The sequence below is a fragment of the Cinclus cinclus genome, chromosome 3, assembly GCF_963662255.1.
Source record: "Cinclus cinclus chromosome 3, bCinCin1.1, whole genome shotgun sequence".
Lineage (NCBI taxonomy): Eukaryota > Metazoa > Chordata > Aves > Passeriformes > Cinclidae > Cinclus > Cinclus cinclus.
Genome location: NC_085048.1, coordinates 23,661,787 through 23,687,744, shown reverse-complemented (window position 1 = coordinate 23,687,744; position 25,958 = coordinate 23,661,787). Strand labels below are relative to the sequence as shown.

At 37.7% G+C, this 25,958-nt stretch overlaps 1 protein-coding gene across 1 annotated transcript in view; it reads right to left on the bottom strand.

Annotated features, from left to right (window-relative positions):
* MLIP (muscular LMNA interacting protein) overlaps positions 1-25,958 on the bottom strand; it is a 99,993-nt gene that overhangs the window by 24,750 nt on the left and 49,285 nt on the right. The window contains exons 4-10 of the mRNA XM_062488544.1: positions 22,812-24,428; positions 17,248-17,319; positions 8,244-8,309; positions 8,078-8,161; positions 7,923-7,982; positions 6,179-6,223; positions 3,646-3,690 (exon numbers count right to left, since the gene is read on the bottom strand). Coding sequence (XP_062344528.1) covers positions 3,646-3,690; positions 6,179-6,223; positions 7,923-7,982; positions 8,078-8,161; positions 8,244-8,309; positions 17,248-17,319; positions 22,812-24,428 — 1,989 coding nt within the window. The remainder of the gene's footprint in view (positions 1-3,645; positions 3,691-6,178; positions 6,224-7,922; positions 7,983-8,077; positions 8,162-8,243; positions 8,310-17,247; positions 17,320-22,811; positions 24,429-25,958) is intronic.

The following is a 25,958-nucleotide window of genomic DNA, read 5'->3' as shown; positions in this document are numbered from 1 at the left end:
ACTTCCTCACTGGAATTTTAAAACTAGTCAAGCCTTCAAAGACATGTGATTGAATTTAAACTTTTAAATGAGCCAGTTGTATTCTCCTCTGCTACAACTAACCCATGGAAAATAAATGGTCTCTGACACAAATTACATAGGTAACAACAGGACTGCCATTGAGCTCCTTCTGTGCTTGCAGCACAGAGGGCCAGCTTGCCCAGCTGGGACTGAGAAATAAGTGTTGTCACAGCTCCCCATCCTCAGTATCCAGGCAGAGGTATCCAAAAATGCAGAGAGGAAACTTGAATCACTATTAGATTTATTTATAAAATAAATATGTATTCTTAATAACAATATGTTGTCTATCATAAGAGCAATACACTTCATCAGCCAGTCTGGAAACAGAGAAGCTTACTATGAAAGTAAGCTAAAAATTATGCAGCTGAGTGAGTCATGGACCACCTTAAAACAAGAACTGCAGGCATCCAGCAAGGACAAGACAAGAGGGATGTCCATTGTAGGGGAGGGTGTAGAGGGTGTTTTGTCCTGGGAAAGGACAGAGCACAGCCCTGGGTCTGCGGTGAAGGCAGCAGAGGCAGGCTGGAGCACAACACACCTGAGCAGAGCAGGGCCCAGGGAGCAAAATATCTTCCCTTAGATTTGTGTTTTTTACTCTCCCTCCTCTCCACAGACTGGGGTCCCTTCATTTGTCTCATCAAGTAAGAAAAACATTCAACTGAAAGCAAAAATATTAGCCACACAGTGATACTAATTTTTTTAAAGAGTAGTAAATGTCAAGCTGCATCAAAAACGTTTTAATTACAAAGATCAACTTTTTCAAACATGCAGTGCTTATTTAATGAATTTATAGTCCATAATTAATGATTCTATCTTTGTAGGATTCACCAAAAGATACTTATTTTTCTATCAACATTTCTGAAAAGTATCTGCAGAATGTCTGGATTTCAATGTAAAGGTAAATAGAACTTTACAAAGAAAGGTCCCGTTGTTATCAAGTCATTATTATGCAAACGACATGTGACCTTCTGGCACTCCTCCACACCAGGCAATTAAAAGCCCACTCCCATACCTGAAATCATCAAGGATAAGATAGTCTCCCTTTGTAAGAAACCTCTTCCAAAAGCATGCTTTAGAAATGCTTTTAAGGAAGCATTTTCTAAACAACACTCAAGTGCTGACTGAGTAATACATTTATGTGAAACTCTGCTAACAGAGTGACAGATATCAGCCAGCAACCAGAATTCTAAACACTTTATTAGCACCCTGACAAGCTACATAAAATCTCTGATCTGAAACTAAGAATTTGAACTCTTTCTTTGATGACAAACGTCACAGCTGACATGCTGAGAAACAATCTGAAACTAAGTTTTGCCAAGGAAACTTGGTCTTCCTACAACAACATCAAAAAATGATAAAGGCTGTTACAGTAGCACTGGGCTGCCATTGTATGTGTACAGAACTTTCAGCAAATTACTCAGGACCAAAGCACAAGTTCCAGAGCTGACCCATAACCAGTGATACTGACCCAGTGCTAGGGCATTCTCTGGCATGGGTTTGGCCCCGGTCACCAAGTGAACAATTAGAAATAAGCTACAGGGTGCTTGTTGTTTTTCTATAGGCAGCATGGATAGGGCCATCCTCCCTCAGAAACAGAAGGTATTTTGCATGAAAATGAGCCTTGCATAATATCTGTCCGAAAAGTCAGAAGACTGAACACTGGCAGATGTATGGGCATGTTCATGTCTAATTTTCTCCCCTGTTATTATGACACTGGTTTCCCCTGAGATCTTGCTGAAACTGGTGGGTCACCTCCCAGTTGCAACCCCATTCCATCAGTGACAGAACAAGGGGGATTTGCTTAAAATGAAAAGAGAGCAGGTTTAGATTAGGCATTAGGAAGAAATTATTTACTGTGAGAGTGGTGAGGCATTGGAACAGGTTCCCCAGAGAAGTTGTGGATGCTCCAACTCTGGTCAGGTTGGATGGAGGTCAGACCAACATGGTCTAGTTAAAGGGTCCCTGTCCACAGCAGCAGGGTTGGAACACAGAAGTCACAAACAAGAGTTCCTCAGAGATCTGCTTGGGAATCTGGGCTTTGAATTATGCATGCAGATCAGATAGAAAAGAATGTCTGGTAAGGTGACAAAATTTGTTGGTAATACTAATTAGGTAGTATTAATCCCCTGAATTTTTTTTAGTGCAGTATTTTGCACTAAAAATATTGCTGCAAAGAGTTACAGAGAGATCTTTCAATACTGAGTGAATGAATGATAAAAGGCAGGCGAAAGATAACTGAATTCAGCATTGATACATTCCACCACAAAAAAAAACTAAACTACATCCTAAATTTGCTCATGCACCAATTAACTAATTAGCTGAGAAACCAGCTCTCACTACTGAGGAAATATATCTTGACTTTATTGTGTACAATTCTGTGCAAACATTGGCTTGCTGCTCAATGCAAGTAAGAAGAACTAAATAAAGCACTATAAATCACTAACAAAGGAGTAGAAATAGCAATAAAGGACCTTATCACATTTTCATGAAAATAGAAAGTTCTGTATTCAGAGCTATACAAGAGCACTTTATGGTTTTAGTCTCCCAATCTCAAAAACAAAAACCTGAAAAAGATATAGAAAAGGGCAAGAAGGATCATCAGTGATATGGAACAGTATCCGTACTTTTCAAAGAGTAACCAAGCAATTTTTATTTTTTTACATGAAACAGAGATGACTGGTAGTGTTAGGTCTAGGCAATATTGTTAATACCTAGAAAAAAAAAATTATGTTATTTAGAAAGTGAAGAAAGAAAAATTATTTGCTATTTCAGTATAAGAACTGAGGTCAAGTCAGAGGTTTAAAACAAAGGAATAAAGTACTATTTTGCACTATGCTTAATTTGAAAATAAAGTCTGTTGCTAGAGAATGTTATAAAGACCGAAATATAACAAAATTCAAAAAGTAACTGGAAAAAATAATGAAAGAAGATATAGTCAAAGATTGCTAGGTGAAGAAATTTATTCAGGAAGTCCCTGGGATTCCATTAGTTGAAATATAAGGGAAAAAATTCTCATCCACATCTCCTTTTTTCCCTAAGCATTCATTAGTGGTCACTCCTACTTGGGCAGGCTCCATGATTTCTCTTCTGACTCTTCAGAAATTTTGGCTCCAACAAGATGAAACTGTGATCAGAGCTAAAGTGGACATCTGATGAATAATCTCCCTTTCTTACTTGATCTTACCCTTCCTTTTCACTCGTTAAAGCAGCTTTGACATAAAACAGAGTGTAAGAGGAAAATAGATGCTAGAATCTTTTTTGCATTTAAACAAAATCGTACAAGTGAAATATTAAGAGTCCAAGAACCAGCAGCTGACTCTACTGCTGTCATACACCTCGAGATTCAGCACAACTCTGTAATTTGGCATTTGGCCCTTGGGTTTACAAGTAGCTATAAATCTACTTAAAACAGGTGTGTATTCAGTGCAGAAAAATCCCCACCACAGCTCTGTAGAAGCAATGCAGTTTTGTAAAAAGATATTGACTGCAGTTTTTTTTCAAAGGACTAAGAAAACAAATAATTAATAAAATTTTGTACTTGTGCAAATTTTGAAAAACAGTGTATCGCTGCTGTGCTATACGTACCATCTGACTCTCAGTTACTATAGGCACCGATTTGTAAAGGTTGGCCTGAAAAAAAGATGAATATATACAGCATTACATGCAATATCTTTGTGATTATAATGATGACAGGAAAAAAAATCCAGGTACAGCACTAGGGTTAGCTCAGCTACAGAAACTTTTCCCACTGATGCAGTGGTATAAGAGAATATAAAACATTCTCATTTTCAGTTTACTTTTAGATATAATCAAATGCCTGTTAAGATTTTAGGGATTCTTTTTTCCAAGTGCAACAAAATTTCCTCTTTTCATCTTAATCTAGTCTTGAAATTTAAATCCTGTTTTTCTGAGCCTGCCATTGTCTGTTAATTTGAAGCATCAATGTTATTAACATTATGAATAGTACTGGGTTGAGTACCTTCTCAACCTTTTCTCACTTTACAGTAGGGGAACCAGAACAATCCTACTTAAGAATACATGCCAATAATAAAGACAATCATTTTCCAGTTAATCATGAGAAATTCCTATCTAGAGAATCATTGTATTATTATTAAAAATCAGCAGTATTGTCACTAAAGCCAACTGAGTTGCATTATTATTAAATGGTGAATAGAATCATATCAAAGACCATAAAGTTTTAAAAGTTTTTAAATTACAACTGTAGCACTCAGTTGTCAGCTGGTACAAACTGAAGTTAGTTTTGACACTTTTTATATATTCCCTTGCTGTTTGTAAAATCATTTACATCCTTAAAAAGTTCTGAAGTTCATGAGAAGATAAAAGATCGCTGAGGCCAAATCAAATCTATAACATTTTAACTGTTAAATAATACGTTATTTCAACATATTTCTATAACCTACTACCCTATATAACCTATTGAAATAATTAGCAATATTACCATGTGTACACATAACTTTACATGTGGTGGCTATAAATAATACTTTAGAATTACTCATAAAGAAATTTAAGCTCCTTTTTTAACCAAAAATGGCCTCAAAGCAACATTTTGACAATCATCTCAGTATTAGATATCGTAAATACAAAAAGAAGATAACTCTATGGAAAACTACTCTGTGTGCTCTTTCCCTAATGTCCAGAGGACAAACCACCACCTGGATTATTAACTGGGGCAGAAATAGCCTTTTTATTGCCTACTAAGGAAGCAAAGCAAGAGAGGAAGAAAGAGATGTGATGCACCTATACTATTATAGACACCTGATACATCCCTCAGGAGACTCTGCTGCAGAGTACAGCAATGGCAGAGCACAGGAGAGCCTGGACCCATCAAGTTCAGGCATCACAGCCCAGCCTGGGGACCCCAGTCTGTCTCCTGACACACAAAAATTCAATACACCTGTACAATTTATAGGACAGATTAGCCTTCCAATAAACCTCTCTGTTATTCCCAAACATATTTTTAAATATTGATTTGTTTCATTCATCTAGAAAGTTCTAGTGGCAACGGAAAAAAAGTGTTTGTGAGGGTGATTTTCCATGCCATCCCTAGGCTTCCCTTAGCTGGATGCCTGAATTTATGGTATATGACCATATTTCAGCTTTGGGAGCTGGAGATTTGCACTGTAGTGTTATTAAATACACTCTGTTCTCAAAGACTACCTCTGAAGTACACTCTTTAATTTCATTAAAGAGCTCTCCTCTGATATTCTTCCTAATTAGTAAGAGCCAGCACAATCTGTCAAGCAAAAATCACAGTATGCAATAAAATATGCATACTGCCACATTCAGGAAGCAAAATTGAATTGATCAGTCAGGCATTGTGCTGGCATAAAACTGGGAGACCTCTGTTGCTTTGCCAGCACAGCTTTGATTTGAGGTTCAATAGAAATGCTGAATGATGAATAGCAAACTGAGATTTCCTACCACATGACTCAATGAGTTGCAAGTAAAATGTGGAACCTGCAGTAACTGCATACGCTAGAGAGAATTAAAATGTTAATTGGGTTTAACGTTTCAATAACTGAACAAACTACTCAATATAGATATTTTCATCATATGTTGGAATGTGTTTGTATGTGACAAAACAGCTTTAATTCCTCTAAACTGTGGGGTTTCAGCCAGCTCTGTGTCTTGGAAAGAAAAGTTTGGATCAACCCCAGATTCTGAAGGATAAGCAAGAACTACAGGACTTCTACCAATGCAAGCCCCCTACAGTGCAGGCTGAGTCCAAGGAAATGCACCCTTCAGCACCCACAACAAACAATCTGTTTAGCAAACAGCTGAACTCTTGCCCCAGGCTTGAAGCAAACAACAATAAAGAATTGTGTAAGGAAATCAATTTTTATGTCATATTCACACAGGTAAAATTATCAACAGGCACAGAAGTGTCTGGCTTTGCTATAGTGGGAAGACCCCTCAAGTGTCAAATGTCAGCACTATATGGCACTACATTACAGCCAGTAATTTATGTGCTTGTCTATGCTAGTCAACATCTGATATCACATGTAGATGCATGTTCAGACTCACCCAGGATTGTTTAGGAGCAGACAAAGTAAGCATTTTTACATGCAAAATATAGAGCAATTGTAAAAGTACTTACATATCTGGTTTCACGCCCAGCTGCTCTCTGCAATGTTGTTGACATCTTGTAAAAAGACAAATAGATATACAATCGATATGATGAGTTACTCTGAATAGTAACTCCAAGAGATTTTCAACACTCTGAGAATTGAATTGCTCAAATTCAGGAAAATTTAAGTTTTCCAGAAGGATTCACACCATGAGACTAAGGCATATTTAAGTTTTTCTTGTATGCTTATTGTAGAAAATACTACTTAATTTTACTTCTCAAAAACATTGATCCTGCTCTATTGAGGATGACATTTAATATGAAAACTTTCATAACAAAACTCTTCTTATTAGATACCCATAGGTATCATTGCCCCATGAAGTTGAAGTTGCATTTGCTCACAAAATACAGAATATTACCCCTCTATACTTTTGTTTGCAAGAATTTACTTTAATTTGACTAATCCATAACAATTCTAAAGCATTTACTTATCAGCTGGTTTTTTTTCTTCCATATCTATGACCTTCTTTTACCCTCTGTGAAGCACTTTGTGACCTCATTCTGAGATCCTCACCACTTTTAGCTTGGTTCCTACGCTGATCCTGTTAAGTTCACCTTCCCCGTCCCATATTTGATTTCATGACTGCTAAAAGATGGCTTTCATTCTGAATTACCCATGGAAGTGGTTTTTGGATACTCTAACTAGGCTTGGTAGCAGCATTTTGAACACTCCATATTCTTCAGGCACTGGAAAACACGTTCAATATCACTGTCTGTCCATCCTTCTGCTATTACATTTCTGTCTTTCAGCCTCCTGGAGTCCAATTCACTGCTGCATGCTGATTGACAGAAGCACTTTCAAAAACTGAAATTAAATTTGAATTGTATATTCAATACAGCCACTGAGAAATGCTGGACCTGTGCCCTACTCTTGCATGGTAGACTGGACATTCAGCAGGATATTTTGCATGGATTAACTTTTTGATGTGTTCATCTGCCAGAAATTTCTTTCCTCCAGCTTTTAGTTGGATTTCTGCCATTTTCACTTTCCTATAGCTACAAAGAGTAACTTAAATTTACTTGTATCCAACTGAATACAAAACCTTCTTCCCTTGGTTAGCCAGCCTTCTGAGCCCAGAAGGCACATCAGTATAACTTAATGAAGCCAAAAGTCTAGAAACAGAAAATTAACTCTGCCTCTCACTACCTATTTCTTGTATATCCAGGAGAAAGGGCTGTTGCAGACATCCTCCTTCTGGGAGTGGTGTGACTTTAAATGAAATCAGAACTTCAGAGCAAGTCCAACTATTAATTTAATACTCCCATTATCTGAAAATAAATAATTAACTTGGAAAAAACCCTGTGTTCTGAAAGATTCTTCCAGCCATCTAAGCTATAAACATTGGCTACTTTGCAGCAAGGACACATGGATGGGATGAGGTCTGGGAGAAGGCCAGAGACCCTGCCATATGGCAGGGAAGGCATGAGAGATTTTTAGCCTCTGAAACCTTAATACACTCTTTCTCTCTCATAATATATCTCCTGACTTCAGGAAAGCCTCCTGCAGCAAAGACTGCACTAACTCCAGGGTTACAGTTCTGTCTTTCCATGCTTTTTTAACCACCAAACAGTTTTGATGTTGCATTTCTCAGCTGCAGCTCTGAGTTGCTGTTGGTTTTACTGTTGCAGCACTCTCTACTGCCCACTGATTTTGCCTGCCTTTATAATTACTTGAAAAGAGCCCTTGCTGTGGAGGTTGGGCTTGTTCACCTACCTTGCCAACATCTGACTCTGTGCTCATCTGCAGAAAACTTGGAGAAGACTCACACCGGCGCTGGAAAATTATTTTCAACAGAGAATGGACAAATTAATGACAAGAGACAGAAGGAAAGGAAGAGAATAAGTCCATTTCACATACTGATGGGTTACCATAGTCAAGGGGTCCTGCAGGACTTGATCAATGACAGCACACAGCTCTTCTGTTTGTTGTCTGAGCTGGGCAGGGGAGCACATCTGAAAAGGGAGGATGGATCACTCAGTTAAACTTTGCTTTTTGCTTTCAAATATAGATCTGAAAGATAAATAACATCACTACCTCTGAATGAGTGTCCAAAATAGTGCCTTCAGTCACACTAGCAGGCTTGGTCGGCTCTTCTAATGCCTGCAAATCAAGAGGTATTGGTGTGATACTGAGTTGAAAATTTTGAAAACCAAGCAAACATACACTTCTTCCAATACTCTGTTTCCAAAGGTGGCGTTTTCTCTTTCACCATGAAATGATGGGGAAAAAAGAAATTACAGACCTAGTGATGTTCTTTAGGTTACCAAAAATCTGATTCACAATGTAGATATGGGTTTACAGAAAAGACAGTATTCAAGTAGGGTGAATCACCTCCACTTTTGTAAAATCAGAAACTACCAGTTTGAATTGTCTTCTCCTTCAACCATGCCCCCTCCTTCACAGTAAATGTGACACAGTGAGTGTGCCACAGAGGTGTTGGGACCTGCCTGCTGCATGCTAACAGAGAGCCACCACCTGTGAGCAGGTAGACAAAGCAGGGACCCAAACACACAGGAGGCCCTTTCTTTTACTGCAGAAGATGTTTTCTGTAAAAAGTGTCACCTGTTTAAAGAGGATGGTGATTTCACCTTACAACAAAAAGGGTTCTTGTCGTTCTTGGGTTTTAGCCTGAAATCAGAAATACATGAAGCAAAATATGTTCCATACTCTATTTGTGATCTCACACTAAGCAAGTAATCTCTCCAAAACAAAACAAAAGCTTCTTGTGCTTTGCTATACTGCTCACTTTCCTATACCAGTACTTGGAGCAGGTCTGAAAACAGTGGAAATCAGTTTGCCGATCCCTTCACTTTATAAGGGTCATAAAACACCCTCATAAGCCAAAATCCACTGCTCAGTTCCCTTTTCATCTTCATCCAACATCTGTGAAGCTCATTCTCCTTGCCATCACCCATTTTTGCTTTGAAGTGATTTTCAAATAGACACCGTGCTGAGACCAAAAGTCACTCTGGAAGCCTGCTGATGTGTCTGCTGAAGCTGTACTACAGGGAAGGGAACTGCAGGGTTTGTGGAGTGGTTTTTTTTGTTTAACACATCATGTTTCTGTAAGGTTTCAATTTTTTTTTTTAAGTTTAAGAGAAAAAAAGAGCGTTCCAGTAAAGCCCTTTTTCATGCATGTGGGATTCTGCATGAATGGACTGGTCCCACTGAGGTGGGTATGAGGGCTGCCAGATACAGCTGACATATGTGAACCTGTGATGGAAACATCAGAATCTTTAAAAAATAAAAGGGAAAAGAAGCATATTTAGTTCTGAGTTTTATTTGGCTGAGTACATTTGATTTCTTTCCTTGTCCAGCCACTGGCAGCATACATCTGTGTACACATAAGTGAAAAGTTAATGACAATTTACTTTTAATATTATTATAATACCATCCACAAATGATCTTTCACAAAAGATCATTTACAGTACACCATGTGTTCTAATAAAATTAAAAGTAGTTTCTTTCCAAATATTTTTTCCTTTCTATCTCTTGACAAATGTGTTGGCCTTAGAGTAGTTGTAGTTCAAAAGGTAAAAACTAAAAGAGATTTACTTTGGTATATATAAATTATTGTAATCTTATCCCAGGACAGACCATGAAAAAAAAGATAAATAGCTTTTCTCATCTCTGAATTCTCATCATTGTCACCCAGCTAGAGTTTCAAAAGACAGACAGTACTGTTGAAGAGGAGGGCTCAGCCAAAGAGAGCTCAGCACTGCACTCAAATACAGTGCCCCTGGTTCAACAAGCAATAAAATTAAGTAGGAGAGTCATTTCAGTACCTATTAGGGTCAGGATTGACAAAGCAGCCTGATGTAGAGGGATCGTGAATTTGAACATGTGTTAGGAAAAAAGAAAATTTTTAATTAATCATGGATTTGGAATATCTAAGGAATTATCTAAGCTTCTCAAAACCCCCAAGAAACCAGTGAGATAATAAACATAATAAAGGGATTGTTAAGAAAAAAATGACGTGTTTCTGTTTCATGTTCACTTCGTCAGGACAGTGGGTGAACAAAATCAAGGGTAAGAGACAACTACCCTGAAGATTTGGGGGAATCTTTCCAGAGGAATTACAGCTACATCCAAAAGTCTCTGTTCAGAACCAAGACTGGCTAATTTAAGAATCTATCAGTTTCAGAAACTGAGTTTACAAATATCTTTCCATTTTGGAGCCTTCAGTGACTAAGGAATTCAGGTGAGCACAGCACCAAGGTCTGTGCTCTCCACAGTCCCTCCAAGATACAACCATCATGCAGGAGCCAGGCTAGAAAAAGCTGCAGTGTTCTCCTTGCTTGTACCTCCGGGAAAAAGAAAATTATAATATTCAAGCCAATTAATCTGATTTCATTCACTTTTTCACCTCTTTAATGTTTCTTTGTTTCTTTCTTTTTGTTTCTCCTATTTTTAATTTTTTCTTATTTGAACAGATGAGTTCTCCATAGAAAGATTAAAAACAGGAAACTATACTTTCTATAACTATCCCTAGCACCTCTACAAAGATAAATGGTTCTGTTTAATCTGTTGTTAGCTTTTCAAAACACATCTAAATTTTTTTTCCAGCATGGCTTCTTTTTATTTTCACACTTCCATACAGAAAACAATATTACATAAAAATGTACAACTGCTTTTTTTTTTTTTTTTTTAATTACTGGTGCTATCATGCAAAAATATTATTATTAATTTCTATCTACATAATGTTGATTAGCACTACCAACAATATTCAAGATTCACTTCCTATGCTGATGATCTAACAATATTAGAAGTGGAACATTATTATTTAGACATTCAAATTTTTGATTATGTATGATATAACAGTGGTACCACCGTTTAAAAGAACATTGTAATTTAGAAAATGAAAATTTCAATTTAAATTAAATAATCAGTAGCTGAACCACTATTTTTTTTCTTTGAAAAGGGAAAATTTGGGGGTGTGATGCATTTGTGCCAGTGACATCACTAATGTCTACAACCCTTCCCTCCTCTTTCTTTCTTTTTGATTGCTAAAACAGTATCAGAGCTGAAAAGATACTGGTAAATGATCCAAACACAATTGCCAGTATTTCATTAAAAGTCTGGAAGATCTGGGCAACATTTAGGAAATATTGAACATCACTTCATCTACCAATAGACCATACCAACAGAAAGAGAATAAATTAATTTTGTGACCTAGATCTGACATAGCTTTCTTCTTACTGTATTAAGAATACCCTGTACTGAGCATATTTTCCCATCACTATCTTTTCCTAAGGCCATGCAAAAACATCCCACTGTATAATGGAATTTCACATACCATTCATCCCTTTAACTTCTTTCTTGAAGATTCTGGGGGATTATAATGAATATTTTACTGAAATTATACTGACTATTTTCTTTCCTATGTAATAATTATTACTGAAAACTGAAAGGCCCATGAAAAAATGAGTGAGCTCATAGGCTGCTCCTACATTGGCCCACTTGATCATTATTACAGACAAACCAGGTCTTTTATTTAGTCCTACAACAGCACAAATTATTGGCTTTCTTTCTTATCATAAGGTATTTGTCTCTAGCCTTGAGAAACACTCTGATGTGAACACATAATCAGGATGCAAAAATTCACCTAGTAAGTGCATACCAGAAATATTTGAGGAAAATAAAAACCTATTTTTATCAAAACATTCTCAACAATATATTCTCAACAAATAATTCTCATAAGTATTGTCAGAAATGCTTTCCAGGTCCAGAAAGTTCTGACATGGCTGATAATAGCCAATTGTCCAGCAGTTAGGTCAGTCATCTGAGAGTGAGAAAAGTTGCCTTCCAGGTTCCTGCTATATGATTTCAAGGAACAACCTGTAGCTGCATTTGCCATGATCAGTTCCTGTAGCAATGGATTTTTGAAAATACAATAATTAAGAGTTTTCCAGATGCCTTGCTGCCACCAAAAACTGGCCTACTTAGAACAGAGGCTAGACAGTGTTAAAGGAATAAAGTAGGTATTTATTAAAAAGGCCTTCAGTGGATACATCTTGGGCACTACAAGAGCCTGGATGAGTCTACACCGAAATGGGCAACAGGTCATACATTTTCACACTTTTATAAGTTTAGGTCCATTTACATATTGGGGTTATTTGTCCAATTACAGCACCAGGTTGTGAAGTCCCATCCTCCCGGATTGCTCTCCTCAATTCACTGTTGTTTGCACTTTTTGGGCCTGAAGCTGCCATGGTGTCCTTGGTTCTCGGGCTGGAAAAGGATTGTTCTGTCTAACTAAACTGTGAGGAGAACTTGCTAACACTTCATGTGAAGTTCAGAGTTGCATACTAATGCAGTACAGAATCTATGAAAATATGAAAGCTAAAACTTAAGGCATCACTCAAGGCAAGAACTTAAAGCTGTATCTTCAATGTAGCCAAATGCTACCATATTTTGTCAGTTGCATTTCTTTCTTTTCATTTAACACAAAACAAAGCAAACAAACAGACAAAAAACCCTAACCCAAAACCCAACATACCCTCTTTTTCCTTCTGCATCTAGGGGAAAATACCTTTTTCTACTTTTTTTCTTTTGCAAGGAGAATATGCTGCACTGCCTTTTTTCTGTTTTTGTAGGTGAGATGGGATGCAATTACCAGGTCTTTGGAGTTTTCCAAGAAGTGCAGCAAAATATGAAAAGACTGTTTTACTTTTTCTACATCTACTTAGAACTGAAATTATTGCTGTCTGCCTGTAATTAGTAGATAAATGCAATCGAGATAAGACAACATTTGCACCTCTTCCATCTATAGCCAGCCATACCTAATGTTTTTCAGAATGCTTGGTAAGTGTGGAATAAGCCTCAGCTGGTTTGTTTCATGACACATTCCATCATCCTGGGTTGTAACAAGTGTGCCACACTTCACCCCCAGTTCAGGCTGAGGGAAATCTGAGCAGAACATTTGCAGCACCAAGTCTCTATGCCCACGTTTTATTTCCACTAAAATGACGCACAGACAAGGGAAATTCACCCCAGTCAGTATGTAGAGGGGATGTGAAAGTGGACAAATACAGCAAACCAATATTCCCCTGCAGAAGATTTCTTTGGTTTGTAAATTCAAAGCCTACAGCGGTTTTTGGGTTACATCTCAGATTTTAAATAATCCTGAAGAGTAAATTAGACTTGTTTTCAGAGACTATTTTCACGACCCTTGAAAGAAAGAAGGAGTTCATAGGCTGCTCCTACATTGGCACATTTGGCTATTATTACAGACAAACAAGGTCCTTTGTCACTCTGCATCTGCACAAATTACTGCCTTTCTTTCTTAACACAAGGTATTTAAAGTTATGGATTTTTCTGTAGCTCCTGGAAATAAACTCTTTATCTATCCATTTTTGACTGAAAGATATTGCATTAGATATTTGATAAATACAGCCTCTAAACAACAGACACATTACTTTTTAAATATTACTCAAATCAGAAGGGAATTTTGAATTAGACTGTGACCACATCCATATAATTGTAGATATCCATATAACTGTAGAACTTACACAAGAGTGAGTGACTGCAGAAGGGTGACTCACTGTCTTAGTGTTAATAAGGGCAGAAGAAATGACAGTGCTCACCTAATATGACGTCTTTAAACCACAGGACTATCTGGAATATGAGGAGCCAGAAAATTGTCCTGTCATGATTTTTCAATTTCTGTGATAAAAAGCCTATTTCAGTCTCCAACATTTTTTTCTAATGCTTAATTAATGTTTTCTGTCAAATTTTTGCCTTATGCCTAGATTAAACTTGTTCAGCTTCCGCTTCTGGCCAGTGGATCTTATCATCCACTAGGCTGAAGAGTTTGGCATCGCAGTCTTGGACCTGCCTCAAAGCTCTGGATTTGTGTGGCTGTGATGGCACTGCTGACTGACCCTGGTTATCATCAGCTCATTATCAGCATTTCTGCCATCCTTGCTCAGGCACTGGAGCTGTGACCTTGCTGGCAAGGACATCATCCTGCCATCCTCGCTGCCATCTCAGCTCTCTGTGGAGCAACCCCCTCTTGCTGCTCCCTGACAGTGCCTGACCATGCTGAGGGCAAATCCCTGAAAAACAAGTTCTGTTCTGTAAAACCAATTTTTGTTCACTTCCCAGCTGTGAAGGAAGTTACAGCCCAATCTTCCAAGAGGCATCCTGGATAGCACTTTTTCTGAGCATAGAACAGGTGATGTGACAAACGTCAGGGTCATGCAAACTCAAACAGCTGGGAAGTTTCCCAGTGAGGAGATTTGATGAGGTTAAGCCACTTCTGGGTTTCTCAAAGCATACACATATATAGCTGATCAGCCTTTTCTTCTCTACTAATGGGCACATACTTGAACAACTCTCTGAGTAAGAGTACTGGAGGAAACGAAGAACATGTTCTAGAAAAAACATTGATGTGATGGCAGCCTAATGGTTTCATAAGCAGAAGATTAAAAATTCCAGTTTAAATTAAAGCATCTACACAAATAAAAGAAAACTTGAGAAAGAAAGTTAGACACCAGGAGAAAATTTAGAAGCAGAATTTAGAGGCAGACAAGTTACTGCACCTTACATGGCACACGAGTGGCAGTTTTCTGTCATGGGACCTAATTAATACTGCAGATGAATTGTTACTAAGATAACCCACAACACAATTCTGACTCATTTTATTTCTCATGACCAGTTAAATTAAGTAATATAATTACTCACACAGTGGGAAAAAGTTGACTTCTGACAATGTGCATTTCTAATTTAATTACATAGCAAAACACTTTTTTAGCCTTAAGCTAAAAATTGTATCTAAAATTATGTTTTCTAATAATATAATAATTGTTTTAATGTTAATAAAACATCACTTACACAGGTAAAATTTTATTGTCCTAAATCTCACTCCTTTTAATGCTGTGTATAAAACACTATGCATAAAATGGGAACATCATTATTGTCATTGAGCTAGAATGTATCATTAGTTCCCCACCCAATACTTTTGAGGAGAATACTTGGATATTAAGGCTTGCCCCAAAGGGGCCTGAGTGTGCCATGTGAATACTTCATGCTTTCTCATAAGAGTCATAAACTCTTATCAGCTAACACAATGGGACTAGTTTAGGAGCACTAGAATTAGCTGCTGCTGCAGATCAAGAGGAGATTGTTATCCGCAATTCCCAAGATGGGAGAAAGTATGTACTCATGCATTGCTGAAACATACACTTACAAAGTTACTTTGTTAAGAGTCTCTCCTGAAGGCAAATCTTATAACAGAGAATTTACTTCTTATTAGTACTACATGACCACTTTCATACTGAAAGATATGCCAAGGCTACAATTTTCAGTAAATCAGTGGATAACCAAAAGTCTATCTAAATATAGATATCTTTTGGGTCATTACTTTTTCTACAGATGCTGGCTTGAGATGGCACAAATCAGTTTTATGTACTGGGGATAAGTAACATGCAGGCTGTGAGTCAATGCCCCAGAGAGCACCAGCAATACCAACAGAAGAAATCCATTTTCTTATGAAAAAGTGCAATCAGACAGCTGACATACACCCACTAGTTCACATCAGGAGTGTGATCTTAGAGTGAGTACCCTGCTCAGAATCACCTACCTGGCTTGGGTTGCAGAGTGGTGCAGTCTCAGAGCACACAAACAGTACCTTTCAGGTGAAGTCAACCATGAAGTGGTACTGCAGGAGTCCACCAAATTCTTCCACCTGCTAACAGGCTTTCTGCTCAAACAAAACCCTCCCAAAATACATTCTGTAGGGGTGTAGAATCTCCTGCATCAGCTATTTTCCTTTACAGAGCCATTTCTATTGCACCACATTGCAAGCTAAAGCAAACATAACCTTCATTAGAGCATTCAAGATTTAAGTAAGGGAAGGATCAGGTTTTACACAAAGTATTAAAAAAATGTTCGAGATTATGTCTCTTTTTTCTGAAAAAGAATCTGATTTATAGCACTTAACTCATAATTACTAGATCACAATCAGTAATATTTCAAGGAAAAAATTATAAATTTCAAATTTTGCACACAGTTAAGTTCACCCTAAATAATAAATTTCAGCTTTGCAAACTACTCATGAAATCAGCAGTATATGTGAATAAATATTTAGATGTGTAGTCAGGAATGCTTAAAAAATTAATCAGAGGCTAAGTTCCTCAGCTAGGTACTGAAGAGAAAGCTTTTTCTGATAACCTACAAACTGAATGTTAGCATGATTGAGTATGTCTTTAAACGTGCAAGGCACCTAGCTCATTGATCATTGGAGAAAATTTTTGTTAAACTTAGCTATTCTTTTGAGTAAAAATAATTTTGGAAAAATATTTTTAAAATAAATATCCATGGGTATTTTGAGAAAGCAAGATACCCTCATTCAAAGCTTAAATTTTCAATTGACTTTCCAAGTTGAATTGTCTAAATAAGACTACACAGTCCAACTTTTTTTGACTGTGACTTTGGTAGTAAATCAATGCACTGCAGTCTGGGCTTTGAATCCAGCTGCCTGCCTACAGAAAATTATTGTTACCACAAACTACATACTGGGAACAGATCACTGGCTAGATCTTACAGTGTTCAGGAAGAATGGAAGTTAACAGAGGTCAGAACAATGACCAGGATGGTTCTCACAGTTTAACAAGACAGATGGTCAAAATTGCATATTTTGGGATGTTAAATTTATGGGTATAAGCATGGCTGTCCAATAATCATTAACTGACCAAGATCTACTGATTGTCAGTTCCCAGAACAGCAGCACTTCAGACACTTTCCAATAACAAAACAGATTTTGAGATGTCGCCATAAAAGGCAATTCCTTTCGGACACTGGGATTTTTTTCTTTTTTTTTATAGTAAATTGATTTTCAGAAATTCAGATTAGTGAAGTCCTTGATCTTCAGTGAAAGTGGCTGGCCCTGAAAAATGGCGGAATTATAATCCTGAGTAGTTAGCTCCCAGAATTTATATTCTGCAGTATCCCCCAACAGAAATGTCAGAACTTTTACATGAAGTTGAATGGTCTCAAATACACAATGCAATGCCCATGTTCTTGAGCAAACACTAACCTTCTGTTCCATAAGCAATGTGTTTGTAGGGATTGCTGCAAATGCCTTGTAGCTTGTCTTGATCTTGTACTGCTAAAAGGGTAAACCAGAAAGCAGGAAGGGAAGTAAAACAGGGTAGAAGAGAGAGAGGGAAGAGAGGGGAAAGGTACGACAGAATGAAAGACAATTACAATCCTCTTGCAGACACATTGCAACAAAACAGTGCTTATGTATTTCCCAGAAAAACTATTTCTTAAAACTAATCTAGTGTTTCTGTAAATTTTTTAAAGTCAGGTAATGTACATGTTTTGTTCTTAGGGATGAAGTAGGACAAAGCTAATTTCCTCTACCTTATGGCTTCCAAAGTAAGTTTAGGCACTTTCTGCTGACTACAACCCTTAAATGAATAGCAGGAGAGGCTGTAAATTTTTTCCAAGTTTTCTTGTGATTTGATATGAAAATGCACAGCTACTTTTGTCAGTACATCTACCTCAACAACCGTTGCTGAGTGGTGTGATCCTGAACGATGAAATCAGAGGGATTTCTGTGATTGGCTCTCATGAGACTGATTATGATCCTTAAATGCTGAATTGCTGGTTTGAGTGGATAGATCATTAAAATCTTCATGCAGCTTTTCATCTCCTGAATAAATAACTCTACCACCCAAACAAAATAAGTATAAGAACTTTCACACTCTAACAAAACTGACAGAACTGGCAATCTAAACCATACAAAATGTATGGGTTTGGGTATGAAAGTTCTAAGATCAACCTTACATATTATTCTTTTCAAATAATTTAATTTTTAGACTATATTAGTTTGCTCAGTTATTTTTAAATCTTTACAAATCATATTTTTTACATTTTCTTTGCAAATATAGATGCTGAGTTCAGTAATTCTTAAAAGATTGATAAGATTCTTCTTTGCTTATAGGAGTTCAAGAAGTAGAATGCTTAATCACATGACTGCTAGAATTATTTATATTATATTATGTTATATTATATTATATTATATTAATTATATTATATTTATTATATTATATTTATTATACTGATATTTGATACATTGTTCCCTTTTAGGCAACAATCTGACAAAAAAGTCATAAATTCACACAATAGATTTTTAAGTTAGTGATTGATTATTTCTGTAACAGTCAGCCAGAAATAAAGTTATTTTTTAATCAGGTCAGGTTTTTTAATGTACCATTACCTGCAACAGAAAATACTGATGTTATGAGATAACAGTCTAAATCAACATGCTGCACTTTGGGTTGTTCTTTTGTTTACTTTTTATTTTCTTTATATCTGCTAAAGATCTCGATGGCAGTGGAGCGGGCAAATTTTTAACTCAGATAAGAAATTTACCCACACACCTGTCTTGAAATAGTGTAGGGCACAACCTTTTAATTCCCTCTATACATAATATTGTTTGCTTTTGACTTCACTCAGTCAAACTGGAGAATGAGTCATTCCAGAAGTCAGTAATCACAGCAATCATATTGAATGATTCAGATGATGATGAGCAGATGAATGCAAATGCTGGAACTGAACTTTTTTTCTATTTTTTTTAGTGGGAGGGGCTTTAGAACATGGGATAGTAATTCCTATGAGATTTAGTGATTCTAACCTGGATGTCTACCATTCAGTTTCTACAGTCAACACTAATGCTTTTTATAATCAGAGACATTTCTACAGAATTAATCTCATCCCAAAGTAGGCAAGTAAAAAGGCAAAATAAAATCACCTTCTAAACACACCATATTCTCTCCACTAGCTGTAATAGAATCACCTAAATTGTGCTTGGATATGTAACTTTCAAATGTCAAAAGTCATGTGAGATGAATCCTGCCCTTTGAACGTTTAGATAGCAACACTGCATAGCTCCATAGATACATTTATGCATATACAAGAATTATATCCATAACTAAACTTACGTTTATTTTAAACTAAAATAAAATACTGATCACTGAGATGGAAGATCAGATTCCAAATATTAAAATGGGCATAGTCACAAAATGTATCCTGGTTTGATTATAATTGATAACCAACTAAAATTGTATATCTGAACATGTGAAATACAATGCTTTCACTAGAAAATAGGCTTTTACATATGATGAAATGTGCATATTATATGAAAAGAGAACTATGATCACTTTGAGGTTAGTTATGCTATTATATGAACTAAACAGACTTAACAGACTTTTAAAATTTAAAAGTTTATATACTGCTTTCATTTGCTTCATGACCTCCAAATATTGTAGAACCTGTGAGCAATGTGCTAATTTTTTCAGGTCTGAGATGAGTGGAAAGTCTTTAATTCAGCTTCTCATCTATATATGTTTCTTTATACATTATTTCATGTTTTTTTAAATTATTTTTCCAATGTCCAAATACATTTAATAATCTGCTTCATAGGAATCTAGCAGTAACTTTAAACAGCTGTGGACAGTTAGGTCTGCTGGCCTGCACCACGGTACAGCCAAAAGCAAACCAATGCCAACATCAGAGCTTGGGCAAATGTCAGTCTGTGGAGTTTGGGGGAAAATATCCAAGATTTTTTTGTTCAAATGATCACCTAAGAACCCACAGGTCACTGTAAAATGTGCTAGATATGTTATAAAGGCTTAAAATCTGACCAGACATGGTAGCATAGAGCTCCTCATGAGTAATCTTTCCTGCTTTATGGTAGGTTTTGCAGCTGTGCTGAGCTCCATGTTACTGAAGTCAGTTTGTTCCCTGTTTTGGGTAGACCCATATGCATTCCTGAGCTACATTCAAATGGGAAAATCAAAGAATATGGAAGAATGATACCCCATGAAACCACTACAAAGTTTCTTCAAACCAGAAAGCTAGAAGCTGTTCTAACAACTGTTAGAACTGTTCCTGCAGAATTTATCTGTCCCTACTCTGTCTCACTGTCCATTTTGCTATATTATGTCCAAGAGGACACTGTCAAAGTATCTATAAAGTCTAGGGAGAGGGCTTTTATTTTCTGTGGTCACCCAGAGTTCATGCTTCACACTGATCTGTAGATTTATGTTTACACTCACTTTGCACAAACATTCCAATTTTTAAATCATTAACAAACATAAACCAAGGCAAAGCACATGCTTATATATACATATATAAACAGTTAAACAAATGAATAGGTTATCCTTTGATCAGTGCGCGTCCAGATTCTGGTTTAATAGATGTTGGTTTTAATGTGTGTCTTAATGTTGCTGCAATGACTGTTGAAGCAACATTAAGGTTGAAAAAATATACACACCAAAGTCAAGCACTTCTATATTTGTCTTTTTCCCTCGATGTTCACTTAGCACATTCATACATGAAAAGATTTTGTCATGCATCAACAGTCATCAGATGGAGCAATCTGCTTTTTGTTTAGTTATAAAGTTGAGCTGACTAGTACTAAAGACACCTAATGCTGCTTAGGATATTAAAGTTGTCTCTCCTCAATACTCTTCTTTTTTATTCTCTGGAAATATACTGAGATTTGAGGCTGGAATATCACTGGACAACCTGCTACCATTAACACATCAGCACAGTTCATTGAGCTATACCATAATCTAGGGATGAAAGTAAGTGAGAGCAGGAGGGGAGTTGAATGCACAGTATTAGTAACAGTAGATGAAGTCTCAGACTCACATTTTAAAGCCATGAGAGACCTTTCCTGCACTGAACACCCAGCTGCTGAGTCAGCTGAGTCAGCTTTGTCTACATGATTAAAAATTAGACCAGACTAATGGTCCAAGTCTGTTGTACTGGTGGACACTCTCCCAGTCTCCATGGAATGGTGGGGCAGTTTCAAAAGTGCCACCATATTGCATGATGAAGCAGAATTAGTAGGAAAAGGGACAGTAGGAAAGACTGAAGGAGTATAACAACCTCTGCAAATATAAACCCAGGCAACAGCTCTGGGTCACAAACAGAATTTCCTTACTGCCAGAGACCTCACAGCGCTCAATGCACCAGCTAGCAGGACCTGCAACTGTTCTGCAATCTGCAGGCTTGGTCATGCATTGCAGTTTAGTCTCAGGGGCTTTTTTCTTGGAATGTCTACAATTTCATATCTCTTTTTGTTTCATTAACTAATACTGACAGGGTGTGACAATACTGTACAGCTTTGCTCAGCACATTGGTTCCTCTTGGCTTGTTTGGATTTTAAAAGAACCATTCATGACAATTGTTACTTTGTGCTGATTTTAACGTCTCATTTCCAATTAATATTTTAAAGTCACCCCTGCCATAGCCAAGCTGTTAGAAGTACATCTGACGCAACTTGATTTTGCAGACCAGGCTGTAATTTTGTGCTGTGAGCAAATAAATCAATAAACTATGACAGACTGTGTGATGGACAGAGCTCAGATGTGAGTTAGAGGAAGGGAACACAGCACAAGTGAAGCACAGAGTGCCAAGATAAGATAAAAGAGGTTGGAAAGCCTCATGCAGCTCTGGTGCCTTCTTCAATTAACTCTTCCTTTTTGCATAGCAGTGCCTCTTGTTTTCACCTACTTGCTGTATGTTTTTGGATTCCTTTCCTTTCCTTTCCTTTCCTTTCCTTTCCTTTCCTTTCCTTTCCTTTCCTTTCCTTTCCTTTCCTTTCCTTTCCTTTCCTTTCCTTTCCTTTCCTTTCCTTTCCTTTCCTTTCCTTTCCTTTCCTTTCCTTTCCTTTCCTTTCCTTTCCCTTTAAATCTACAGTTGTGTGCTGGGTTCCCAAGCCCTCCTGCAGCAATTCCCATCACTGCTTATTCTCACTCTGCATTGGCTCTCCTGCCTTCAGGTGGATAAAAAATAGCAGGAGCATGGCTAATCTGCCAGGTGAGAGACTTTTGTATTTGCAGTAGTTTGGGCTGCAGGAGGCTTGGCTTTTCTTTCCCCCTCATCCTCTCAGAGGATGTACAAAAGAAAGGGAACAAGCAGGGGACTGTCCTCATCTTCCCTTGCTGGCCCTTGACCACAAAGTCTTTGCTCAAGCTGAGCTCATTATTGCCTCTGGGCTGGTCCCAGGGTGGCTGGGGTGAGGAAAGCCTTCTGGGAAATGAGGATGACAGGCAGGATGGGGTGCTTGAGAATCACTTATCAGTGGAACACCTAGTTCACATCAATTAGATTAAACTGCTTCTTGCTCTGCCCTGCACCTAAGATCACCACACTTCTATTACTTTCCCTGGGAACACAAATGGAATTACTTTAAAATGGGGTGAACAGAACATGCTTCATGGTTGATTTTTGGTACTGCAGGATTTTAGGCAAGCTTCAAAAATATGATGTACAAAATGTACATCAGAGCCACTGGACACAAATCCATATTTAGTAGTAAATCATCTTACATCAACAATAAAGTATCTTCCTTTTTATGTTAAAGTAATCCTACAAAATCTTCTCCATAATACAGAACACGGTGCTAGCAATTTGAAGGGTAGGATTTCATTTCTACTATCCTCATTATTGATACAAAACCCATTCCTTTTCCACATTTTTTCCACATCACATATATTTTACTAGTATTCTACAACATGGATGTAATTTTTTTTTCCTACAGGGACAAAGAACTATTATAAAATAAGCATGCACCAAGAGTACCTTGGGTTTGATGTTTTCATGGTCAGGAGGCAGGGAAAAAGACTGTGGTGAAGTCAGCTCTCTGGGTCTTGATGGCAGTGTGCCTGGTGGCTTGTCTGAGATGGGAGATCTGCTCTTTAACACTGATGAGGTGGCAGAATTCTCAGGTCTCAGAGGGGAGGAGTTAGATCTAAAATTTGCTTGCACCAATGAAGAATTAAATCGCAGTGGATGGGAATAAATATCACCAGTTTGTGGGATCGGAGGGGTTGAGTGAGGCCGTGGGAGAGACCACTGCTTTGAGATGCTAGAAGGGGTAGGAGAGGAGGCACTGATCTCCTGAACAGATGTCTGGCATGAACCTGATTTAGATCTAGAAGGTGAGTGCAAAAGACTTGGGGAAGGAGATGAGTGTTTTTCTAGAGTGGGAGACAATGCACCACTGACACTAGTAGAAGAAAGCAAAGGATATGAACGGCAAGTAAAGATGGGTGAGTAAGTGCGCACCCTCTGAGACTTCTGAGGTGCCTGGGACCTGGAGCCAGAATAGCCCAGCCCTTCTGGAGAAGGAGAGGTGGGGAATGCAAAGGAAGAGGGAGCTGGGGCACAAGGAGGAGGCAGTGAAGACTGCAAATCTGGAGAGGCAACTGATCTTCTATGAGAGGAGATGGGGGATGACAAAGAATTTCGGCAGTCTGGAGAAAGGAATTGAACGGGAAGGTGGTTTTTTGGAGAAAGGGACCTCGCTCGAGGGGTGGGATGAGGCTTGGAAGGTAAAGGTAGATGCTGAGCCCATCCTGAAAGGCAATCCTCCTTGCTAGGGGAATCTGACCTTATAGGAGGACTTGAAACAGATTTCTTGGGGGTCGGGGGAGACTTTTGATCTATTCCAAGTGTTGAGGAACTAAGGGAGCTAGGGGAAAATGTGGGACAAGAAGCAGGAGAAAGTGGCCTCCGCTGAGAGGAGCCTGATCTCAAAATAGCAGTTAAGAGAGTCAGTCTGGTTGGCAGAGGGGATTTGACTCCTGATTTGGCTGAATTTCCTCTGGATAATGTTTGTGTGCAAGGCTCATTTATACTACATATGGTTGAAGAGGACCCATAAAGAGAGGGTGGAGACAAAGGTTTAGGGCTAGGAGATAATGAATGTGTTATTATATGTACAGGGAGGGGAGATGAAGCATTCAATCTTTTGGAAGAACTGGGGGATATAGACTGAGCTAAAGATTCTTGAATTTCAGTTGAACATGAAGGATTGGAGGAACGACTTGGACTCCTTGCCGGAACAGAGGATGTGGTGAAGCCTCCCATTTTGCAAACACAGCCAGGGCTATAGGGACTTGGTGTTTGTAGGTTATCAGACAATTGAGGAGTGGAGTGCCAACTCTTTGATGCAGAAGAGGATATTTTAGACATTGAAGGAGGTGAACTATGGGAAGCAGACTGAAAGTAGAGAGATGAGTCTTGCTTAGAAAACCCAGTTGCTGACTGCCAGTTGTTACAGGAATCTTCCAGCGAAGAGGCTTGGTTCATGTTAACCATGGCACCGCACACTACTTTCTGATTAATTGGAGAAATTAAGTGGACAGCAGGTGGTTTAGAGGAAAGATGATCAGAGTTGGAAAGAGTAGAAATTAACTGGAGAGAAAAAAAAAACAAAACATAATTGTTAAAATAGGTGGAACTTGTGGAACTGTTAAACACCTCACATTTCAGTCCTGTGGTCATGCTTATAGGGTTTCCATTAGTACTGCTGTGTGGGTTAAAGCTTAGGGCTGTTTTAAGCTTGGACACAGAGCCTGATGGATGAGGCCCTCACAGGAAGGTGACTGAGGCAGACAAGCTATGTGGTACTTCGGGTTTATGACACCTCTGTTGATATAAACAAATTTCAAGGCTACAGTATTCTTCATTTTAGGTAAAACCCAAGACAGTAGTGCCATGAGTATCTGGAATCACGTGATGCCATCCACATTACATAAACACAATGGAAGGGAAGAAAATTGCAATAGTGTCCCATCTCACTTTGCCAGTTCAGAGGAAAGCAGCCTTTCTGAAAATAGGTTTCAAGTCAAGTGTTCTCTTTCTCATGCAGTAAACAACCCCTTCTGCAGCACTGTGATACCACAATGAGAAATTTGCCTGGAACTACTTAAATCAGACATCCAGTCTGCCTTTCACTTCTCCTGTCATTCAAAGAGCAGAGCATTTGACAGTTTGCAGGCATGTAAGACTCCTTATCCCCTTCTCCACAGTCTTTCGATACACTAACAAAACAGTAATGAGCTCTTTCATGAGTGTGTTTTTCCTTGGGTCTATTCTAATTTGGATTTGTCAAAACTAATTAGAGCATACAAGTATATTATCAACTTGTTATACAGTTTCATGCTTCTAAAGAAAGAAATTCTCTCAAAATCTTCCAAGTTATTATAATGCTGAAATTAAAAACTGAGGTATACACAATATGAAAAAAAATATCAGTAGGAAATAGTGATTAAAGTCAACAGTAAAACCAAAAGGATACAAATTGTCACCTAACATTTGATTGAGCAATTTGAAAGCAGGGAAATTGACTCCAATTTCATCAAACTTGATGTAAATATAAGAACATCTATTTAACTACTGTTAGATACCTTGAAAATATTACGCAGCTCTATAAAAGCCGTCATTCAGTTTAACACACGACTTGCTCATGGCTGTGGCTCAGGCTATTAATTATATTTTTAATACATATGTCTTACCCATAATAAAGAGGAATTAAGATGGTGATGATGATTATTATTATGTATTATAGTATTGATATATCACAAAACAACTAATTTTCAAGTGAGAGCACATGCTGGAAGAAGCTGCAACGGAAGAGCAACACTTAAAAGCTTTCAAAGGCAAAACTATGCCTAAATATGGGATAAACACACACTTCAAAACCTTATTAGCCCTTATAACTTAAATTCAGTGAGCTCTTCCTGCTAAATGATACCATACAAATAGCAAGCCTTTTAAACCAAAGACACTTTCTGTAAAAGGTAACTTCAGAAAAGCCAGGTCAATGCTTTGATTTATAGGAATAAACACAAAACCTCTGAATTCCTTTACAACAGCACTAACTTCCGCTTGTTTTTTGTGTTTAGGTCTCCCATTTCAAAGTGGAAAGTCAATGGATGTATA